Genomic DNA, 9949 nt, shown 5'->3' on the forward strand with positions numbered 1-9949 from the left:
ACAAACCTTTTCCAATTTATCTCCCAAAAACATATCTATATATATATATCTATATACTCCGTCACAATACATATTTGGACCCAAAATATTTGTTGTCTAATTATTAGATTATTTCTTCTACCTACAAAATAGATGGAGGTAATAAATAAAAAAGCTTCCAAATAATTATTCAGCCACAAGCTGACATTCAGATATTACTCAAATGAACCTAACGAAAGCACTGGTCACAAGTGGGGTCCAGGAAAAACGGAGACAAGGAGGGATTGGGAAAGAGTGGTTTAGGGTAAATATGCAAAAAGAGATTAAAAAAAAAGTAAGGAGGCTGAACTACATAGAGTAATACTATTAAGGACAAAAATGAAAGAGTAAGGCAGCGAAATTACAACAAAAGGCCACATATATGCTAATCACTAGTTCACAATGAGCTCTCAGGCTACCTGAGATCCAAGAAAACCCGCAAACAATAATTCAGATCAAATTCTGCAGTTGTGCCACATTAAATCTTACGTTGGTGGTTTAAGACATGGCCCTCTAGTTAAAATTAAAAATACCTGGGAACAGGATTTAAATATTACATTATCAGATGAAGTTTAGGATATAATTTTTAAGCTGGTTAACACTGCATCCTTATGTGCTTGTCATTGCTTATTACAATTTAAAGTTGTACATAGGACCCGTATGTCTAAAGTTAAATGATCTCATATCTATTCAGATGCAAATCCTTATTGTGATAAATCTAAGAGAAGAGGTTTCTATAATTCATATGTTTTGGTCATGTTCTAGTCTCAAAAAATATTGAAGGGAGGTGCTTCAAACTCTATTCTTAATTTAAATGCAAATTTGGAACTTAATCCTCTGATTGCTCTTTTTTGGTATCACTGGAAAAGATGATATTCCTCTAACTCCAATTAAATGTCTGTCTTTTGCATCCCTCCTGGCAAGATGTGCAATACTGTTTCGATGGAAGGATGCTGCCCCACCTACTCATGCTCAATGGCTTAGGAACATCATGTCCTGTTTACATTTATAAAAGATAAGATATTCAATTAATAATTTAAATATAAAGTTTCTTTGTGGGGACCATTGAATTACTTTCCTAACCTCTAAATATAACTATTTTAATTTTTTTTTAAACTTTTGTTGCTTTATTCTAGAACGAAGTACATACTTTCTTTAGTCATATACCTTGAGTGAGGAAATAGGTTAGAATTATGCCATACGTAGATTTTTTTTCCTCTCTCTTTTTCAGTTATAATTTTGAATTATGGTTATATGTGCTTTATAGCTTGTTGAGTTAAATTTGTCATTTATTATTAAGATATATATTCCATAAATATTTGATAAGTTATTAAATTTGTCATTTGTTACTACTACTATGCATTCCATAAATGTTTGGTATATGCATGATATTTGAAATTAGTAAAAATATTTGAAAATAAATTTTACATCAGTGGGAAAATTAAATAGAAAAAGGAAGTAGGGAACCCTGCAAACATCCTAGACCTTAACAAGGGCAGAGTCCTGCAGGTGAAACCAAAATGTGAGCCAAAGTATTTGTAATCATCTTAATCAAGTAGTGCCAAGCACCATTTTGACTCTATGAGATTCCGACCTCAGCCACTTTCATTCATTCCACATCTGCTCCATCTCTATTATTACGTTGACCAATGATACCATAGTTGCAAGATGGATATCAAATAAATGAGATGGAATGCAGGAAGATTGGTGCCAAGATAACAACCAATCTGTCAATGTCAGCATGACAAATGAACTGATCATACTCTTCAAGAGGGAGGTTAAGCCCACTCCCCTGTCCAAATGCTGAAGTGGAGACAGTAGAACTCTGCATAGTAAACCTTTTCAGTGACTTCATCTGAATTAATCACATCAAGGAGATGGTCAAGAAAGTGCACTAAGACCTTTACTTCTTTAGAAGGAAGAGGAAGTTTGGCATGTTCCCCATATCCCTTTACAACTTGGGCAGGCGTGCCATTGAAAACATCCTATCTGGATATATCACAGTATGGTGCAGAAGCTGCTTTGCCCAAGATTAGAAGCAGCAGCAGAAGGTGGTGACGACATCTTTCTTTTTCAATCTTTTTATTGGTTTTGAGAAAATAATAATCAAATACATAGATACATAATGATATTATGTTCAGGTAAAGGTAAATTAAAATTACAGATAGTAAACAATGGAAAACAAGATACACATGATCCATGTTGTTGATAAAAAAGGAAAAAACCTATAACTATTATCTATTAACTGAGTGATGGCAATCAGAACCAGGCATCAACTACTAATTTCAATAGTTCAATCAGTGAAGAAGGACAAAAAAAATAAAAAATTTAAAAAGCAAAAATAATTAATCTATAAGTTTTGAAAACAATTGAAAAAAACCACAAAAAGAAAACTTTATTTAAACTCTTTTTAGAAGTTGAACACCTAATTTTCTCTAGAGAGAGGGATGCAATTAAATCCAATAAAAACTGCAAGATAAGACACCATCCAGTTCAACGACAGTTTCTTCCCTACAATCGGGCTTGTAAATGAACTTCATAATTGTTATCTCATACCGCTCTTGCAATGCACTCATTGATCCTTTCACTGAACACAACATGCTATTAATGTGCTCTTCTACTTTGCATTTCTGTCTGCATGTTAGAGCTAACTTGCTGGACTGCTTGCAAAATGAATCCTTCTCACTGAAATAGGTATAATGTGGGAATAATGTGATTGGACTGCCAACAAGAAACATCTGAACATACACCAGAAAATGCAATGACTGACAACTTCCTGGCTAAACTGTTGAAGATCCAAGTTCCAATGGAAGTCACAATATAAGTCAACAACCTTTCCATCGTTTCAAAGCATAGGTAGGAATGAAGCATAATGGGATGCTTTTTTTTTATTTTTGTGCAAGTGCAACTGTAACAACCAAGTTGTACACCACATAATTGTGACCTTCAAGATCAATTTCACAACATTACCTAACCAAATTCAATACTATCTTAATTCCTTCCTTTATATCCAGAGCTGCACTCTGGTTTTGTGAAAACACTTACTTCCATTCACAAAATCCCACAATTATGAAGCAGTCTGCATCAATTTACAGGTATATCTAAATCATGCACTAACAGGTGTCAGATCATTTTAATGCCATTTAACTACTCTACAGCAAATTCATACCTACATTTAAGAGGATGATCACAGCAAAGTCTCATATCAAAATCTTGGGGGTCAATCTTACACTGCCTTAGACACAGAAGCCAGGCAGACATGGGCAAATTAATTACTTCTCAAAACCAGCCCACCATCCAAATACCTCATCAGCAATGTCCAACAAATTACCAGATCCCTAGTACACAGAAATTAAAATGATCCAACACCCTTGTTCATTTGACCCAATAGGCAACCACTCTATTACTGACAGAACAAGGTATTATGTGGCCACAATTTACAAGAAGCATTACATTCAAGGCTATTTCTCACAAACCTAGCTGACTTTTTTTGAAGAGGTGATAATGATAAATGCTGCAGGTAGAACGGTGGATGCTGTCTACATGGGCTTCACTAAAGCATTTGAAAAGGTTCCTCATGGAAGGGAGATTCAGAAGAGATTCGTGGGAATTTGATAGGTTGGCTTGGTCAAAAAAAAATGGTTGTAGTGAAAGAGTGATTCTGATTGGAGGTCAGTGACAACTTGTATTCTTCCTGTATTGCACTCTTTTATCAACTCCAGCACCGAGATGAACAAGAGCAGTAACGTGATGATAGAGTGAGTTCAGAATCACTGGCTTGAATACAAACTGCCAGTCTTTAGTTGCATATCCAAACTTCAAAACTTTAAATTTTGCCCTGCAAAAATTATGGCACCACAAACACTAGGATTTCAAGGAGAAAGATATACAATCTTCAGTTCAAGACAATTCAGAAACAGGTCACTTTTTCATAACACACACACAAAAATAAAATCAAGATACAACAGGATTAAGCTTGCAGGCTGTTTCTGTCAAAGTATGGAAAAGTTTTTTTTTAATGCAAAGTAGTTCAATGACAGAGAGGGGAAGAAACAAGTTAAAAGTTGATGTGTTTCAAATGAATTAATACTGGGTGTAGGATTTACTTTGATCTTTTATATCCACATCCTGGTGAAAGGGACAATAATATCACACAAATTGCTTGGAATACAAGGAGATTTTTTTACTTCCCCCTCTAACTCAGCCTGTTAACCGCAGGAAACGAAGATACAAAACTGCAAAGTTTGATCATGATGAAAAGAGACCCATTCAATTCCCAATCAATGAAGTGAAAATCCTAAGAAATCTGTAAAAATTGATATATTGCCAGAGCCCCCAGATTTCTGCCAACCCAGGACAAATTCAGAATGTCTTAAGAGTACAATCGGGCAGTGAGATATTTTTTAAAAATAACGTGAAATCAACACGTCTGGCCGATCGAAGACCGTAATCACAAATCCAGTAAACTTCACAACATCCTACACAGGCAGCTCCAACGTTTGCTCATGTCCTTTCCATTGGAACCTATTTTCCTTTAATGTTAGGACTTGAGAAACTCCACAGGCATCCGACAAGAAACGACACAGGCTGATTTCTGGGAAGTCTCCGAGCAATAAAAAACCTCTGGTCGTGCCCAAGCTCCACATTTCCCCATCGCAGTCTGACTTGGCGATACAATCAGGACCACGGTCCAAGGGCCAGGAACATTTCCTCATCAATGGCCGACTTTGGAGCCGGAAGCGGGCGGCGCGCATGCGCGAAGAGTCGCGCCGCTGGGCGGAGGGAGAAGCCGTGTCGCCAGCCACCAAGCATCTCAAAGCTGGGCGACAAACTGGGTCGAAGCAAACCAAAATACGCGGGGCGGGGGGGGGGGGCAATTGTTTTTTTTTTAAATAGGCTCCATCGTTATTCTTTCCGTCGGTGGAGCCCCCCCAAAACTAAAATGATGCCGGGAGTGTTAATGAACTCAACTTCTTTTACCTGTCAGCCGGATTTTAATGCTTGACCCGTTCCGTCGAGCTCCGGGATTCGACATTCCTTATAAAAATGCCCCTTTTCGCAATATTTCCTGCTCGCTCTATTAAAATATATAAATCTATTTCTTTAGAAAAATAAGGAAGTGATTTACAAAACGTCCTGATGACTCGAGGCCCAACGGCGCCCAACGCTCGCAGCGCTTGCACGAGACACAAGTCACGGCTGCGGCGCAGCGCGCTCCCCCGCCCGCCCCGACAAAGCGCGCCCGCTGCGCGCTGACGTCATCGCGCACGTGCTCGGGCTGGCTCCGCCTGAGTGAAGAGGGCTCCTCCAGGAACTGCTGGGTGTGTTTTTTTAACCAACTTCGACCACGTGTTTTACCTCCCCGAATGAATGGGTCCTTTTAAATGCTCCCCCCCCCCCCCCCAACCCCGGTGTATCCCATTCCGTTAAGATAATGGACGAAAGAAGATCATCCCCTTGAGCAGGCGGCTCCATTCAGATGCCTGGGGGTGGGTGGGGGTGTGCTGTCAGTAATAGAGTGGTTGCCTATTGGGTCAAATGAACAAGGGTGTTGGATCATTTTAATTTCTGTGTACTAGGGACAACCGCATAGGGGCAGAATATGCGGCTTTCCATCAGGGTATTTTGGCCACCTGAAAGAGCCCAAAGAATTTCGTGTATGCTACAGGTAGTCCTCAATTTACAAGGGTTGGTCAGAACTCGTATTAAAGCATTTTTTTTAAATCAACAAATGATCCTTTAATGAAGAATCCCAGCATATGTACAATATTTTTTTTTGTAAAACTTTGGTCATGTGTGGATGGACATAACTCACTTAGGTCATAAGTTGAGGACTGACTATATTGCATGACAATAATGCCAGTTATACCCCTCCATAAATCTTCATCCCCGAAGCCAAGCCAAAGAAAGAAAAGAAGGCCAGTGGGCTGGATGATTTTAAGTAAATTACCACTGCAACCGTGTCTGCCTGTCCCGCATCAGACTTGTCAGGCACAAACGAGCCTGCAGCTGACGTGGACTTTTACCCCCTCCATAAATCTTCGTCCGCGAAGCCAAGCCAAAGAAAGAAAAGAAGGCCAATGGGCTGGATGATTTTAAGTAAATTACAGTAAATTACAGTAAATTACCGCTGCAACTGTGTCTGCCTGTCCCGCATCGGACTTGTCAGCCACAAACGAGCCTGCAGCTGACGTGGACTTTTACCCCCTCCATAAATCTTCGTCCGCGAAGCCAAGCCAAAGAAAGAAAAGAAGAAGGCCAGTGGGCTGGATGATCCCACAACTCTAATCTGTTCAAGTTATTTGACAGTAGCTTGGTTATGGTGTATATCAAACTTGACTGACAAATATTAATAATTCTCCCCTTTTAAAGTGGCACCTTTCGTAAAAATAAAAGGTGGTATAGATGTTACTTGCTACAAAACCAAAGATCAACCACCAAAGCTGTATGTTTTGGAATTGGAGAATGTCGAGTAAAAAAAAATTAAAGTGCATGAAATTAGTTATTTTATTCATCTTGAAAACAAAACACTCAGAAATGGCAAATTTAGAAAATCGAAATTGATTTGAAAATGGAAAAAAGGTTCAGTGTCACAGGTTTGTCAGGGATGTTCAGTGACCTCTGCTGGACACTTGCTTAGTCAACAACCCACTACAGCTTATGTGATGCTTTTAAAACTTAGGGTCTCCTAACAATGTTATTTCATATTCATGAAAAAAATTTATTGCCAGACAGGGCATAGCGAGTTTATTGACTCAAATGGTATACCAAACCATTCAACTAAAAGTAACTGAAATGAAAAACCTCTGAACGTGTTGGAGACCTTGAAAAATTTAGCATCTTAGGCAGTTTTTGTGAAACAAAATTTATCAAGTAGCAGAGCTGCCCAATTATGATGAAAGATGAGCAAATTGAAAATTAATCTCATCTGAATATTTACAGCATTTTCTGTTTTCTTCCCCCAAAATGAGACCAAGTTGCCTTTTCAATTTTGCAGTACTGAAAATGACCACAATTCTTTTGTCTATTGCAATGAGTAAAGATCATATCAAACCTCTGGGATTAAAATCCATTTAAATTAATTGCACAGAGAAGAAAGCTGAACATGTGAACATTTAGAAAGCAAAGACCAAATTGGTTCACCTTCAAAAAGCATCTTCAGAATCTCTATAGACAAGATTACAGAATGCTTTTGTCCATATTTTTAGCTGCAGAGTCCAAGTGCAAGTTACACAAAAAATTCAGCTTTTAACCCGGTTAGAATTGATGCATTCACAGAGTAACTATGTCAAAAGTTTCGTATCTGAAAGGTTGTCTTCTTTACAATGATATTAATGCACTAATTTCCTGGAATGATATCCTGCCTTAAATGAATGATGCAGAAAATAGATTGAATCCCATCTGGGCACAGAGATTGTGTGGCTCCTAACATGCAGAAAGCCATCCGCTTATTCTAGAGGCACTCGCAAGTCAGGCAGTATCTGTGGAAAGAGTAGCAGATACTGTCTAAACTACTGAGTGCTTCCAATCTTATTTATTTTAGATTGCCTGCATTTTTTTTTATATTTGTTACTTTTTCTAGAGTTAAGTCAATCACTTCATTGTGGAGGCTGTTGACCTGTCGAGCCAGGTTGGAAGAGGAGTCATGCTCTGCAAATGTAAAAGGCTCGTTCACTTGAACTTCACCTCCAATATTTACCACAGTTCTGGAATGGAGAGCAATGTAACCTTTATCTTTAGAAGAAGCAATAACAAGCTCCAACAATATGAAATGTCATGGTATTATTCTGCACAAAGACTGTACAAACCAAAGATGATTAGTTACCCACCCCCCGCCCCTGTTAGATTTTCATAAAAGAAGGGTTTACTGAATGATACACTATACCCTGCCCATTGATACAAAACCAGATTGTGCAGGTGCTTTAAAGCAAAACTAAACAGGAAATCTGGAAATATTCAGCAGGGCAATGAGAGAAACAGCTAACTTTGATTTAAAGGCAGAGCAAAGATATCAGCTGTTTCATTCAAGTGTGGCTGCTTTTCGTGCATGAGAACTTCACATGAAATGCAGCAGTTCAGTCATACCGCAAAGAAGCAGGCTCTTTGGCCCACCACATCTAGCCTGACCACCCTGCTCCTTTGCTCCAGGGAAAACAGTTTATAAGCTATTCAATTCCTCCTTGTAACTCCAATACAGGCAACATCCTTGCGAATCTTTTCTGCCTCCTCTAGTTTAACCATGTCCTTCTTACAGATGAGAACGACAGGCAATACTCTAAAGTGCAGCTGAACCAACATTTTGCAAAACCGTCACCCGATGTCCCAATTCTACAAAGGTAAGCAAATGTCTTCCCTCCTCCCCATCTCCCTAACCATTTTATCCTGCTTTTGGATCATATTTTGACAAAGGTGTCAGGACTGAAATATTGATTTTTATACCTTTGCTACAAAACTCTGTACTACCTGCTGAGTTTCTCCAGCACTTGAATCTTGAACTACAATCACAGTGTCTGCAGACTTTTTGTTTAATCCCAATAATTACCACCCTGATTTGTCTGTTCAGTAACTGTTCTGGGATCCTGCCAGTCTCAGTGTACATCTTCCTTGGCTTCAACTTCCTAAAAAGGTATCACTTTACACTTACCCAAGTTAAATTCCACCTGCCATTCCTTTCCTATATTCTGAATCTCCTTCATTGTCTGCAATACCACCAGTTTATATCATCTGTAGATTTACCAATCATGGCATCCAGGTTCTTATCCAACACCCATGACAAACAGGATCCAGCACCTGTCTGCATGCCATGCCTGTTTATCTGTCTAGATACAAATGTCTATGTCTATCTGTGTACATGACTGAGTCAGTATGTGCACACGTCTGTATGTCTGGCCCTGTTACCACTTCATAAACATTTAGGAATGGCTAACAACCCCTAGCCTAACCAGCAAAACAAATTGATTTTCAAAAAGGGAAACAACCATGATGAAAGAAAGCAAAGATAACTTTTGCCAGTGTGAGATCCATTCCTGATTCTGGAACAGTCACCATTCCTCCACCATCAGAATCCTAAATAGACAGGCTCGTTTAAAGACTTACTTTGTACATTTATTAATAATGGGTTTTTTTTTTAAATTGCAGTTTGTTTACATTTCTCTTTTGTATAAACTTTATTGAGTACAGTTTACAGTTACCAACAAGTAGAAATTCTGCCTGGCCCACAGGAAAAAAGCAGCTCATGGCTGTCTGTGTTGACATACAAGGATTCTGACAAATTTGAACTTTAATAGTAAAGATGGTGTCCTTGAATCTAGTGCGTGTTCTCAAGAGCATGCATTTTCTACCTGAAGAGGGAGAGAAAAAAGTACAACTAGGGTGGGACATGTCCCTTTACAGGTTATAAATTTTGAAGATTTAGACATACAGTACAGCAACAGGACATTTTGGCCCACAAATCTGCCACCCATTTCCTGTCCTCTCGACTTGCCATTGGTAATGATTCAGTTTCTGATGGCAGTATCATCTGCAAACTTGTAAATGCAGTTAGGGTAGAGTTTGGCTACAGTCACAGGCATACCAAAGTTAGATCAAGGGGCTGAGAACACAGTCATGCAGAACACCAGTGTTTCAGGCTATTACTACTCCTGCAGGTCAGGAAGATAACAATCCAGTTGCAGAGGAGAATACTGACATCTCAAGTTTTGGGATGAATTGGTTTGGGAACATGGTGCAAAGCTCGTGCAGTAGTCAATAAATGCATCCTTGGTGTCCAAGTGTTCCAGAGCAGAGTGCATGGCAGGGAGATGGCATATGATGGTCCTATTACAACAGTAGGCAAATCAGTGAATAGAGGATGGCTTGGAGGCTCAAGTTAGCACAAGCCATGACCAAGTTCTTCAAGCACTTAATGGATATCAGAGCAACTGGTCAACAA

General features: G+C 39.0%; 1 protein-coding gene and 1 long non-coding RNA gene across 4 annotated transcripts in view; one reads left to right on the forward strand and one right to left on the reverse strand.

Moving 5' to 3' along the window:
* The window catches only part of smurf1 (SMAD specific E3 ubiquitin protein ligase 1), an 84069-nt gene extending 78836 nt beyond the window's left edge, over positions 1-5233 (reverse strand). For all 3 annotated transcript variants that reach the window (XM_069906240.1, XM_069906239.1, XM_069906238.1), the window contains exon 1: positions 4999-5233. In XM_069906240.1, coding sequence (XP_069762341.1) covers positions 4999-5053 — 55 coding nt within the window. In that variant the 5' untranslated portion in view covers positions 5054-5233. The remainder of the gene's footprint in view (positions 1-4998) is intronic.
* Positions 5229-9949, forward strand: part of LOC138747212 (uncharacterized) — a 44441-nt gene continuing 39720 nt past the window's right edge. The window contains exons 1-2 of the long non-coding RNA XR_011347373.1: positions 5229-5339; positions 8273-8354. This is a non-coding gene — a long non-coding RNA (uncharacterized lncRNA). The remainder of the gene's footprint in view (positions 5340-8272; positions 8355-9949) is intronic.

Source organism: Narcine bancroftii, chromosome 12 (assembly GCF_036971445.1).
Source record: "Narcine bancroftii isolate sNarBan1 chromosome 12, sNarBan1.hap1, whole genome shotgun sequence".
NCBI classification, from domain to species: Eukaryota; Metazoa; Chordata; class Chondrichthyes; order Torpediniformes; family Narcinidae; genus Narcine; species Narcine bancroftii.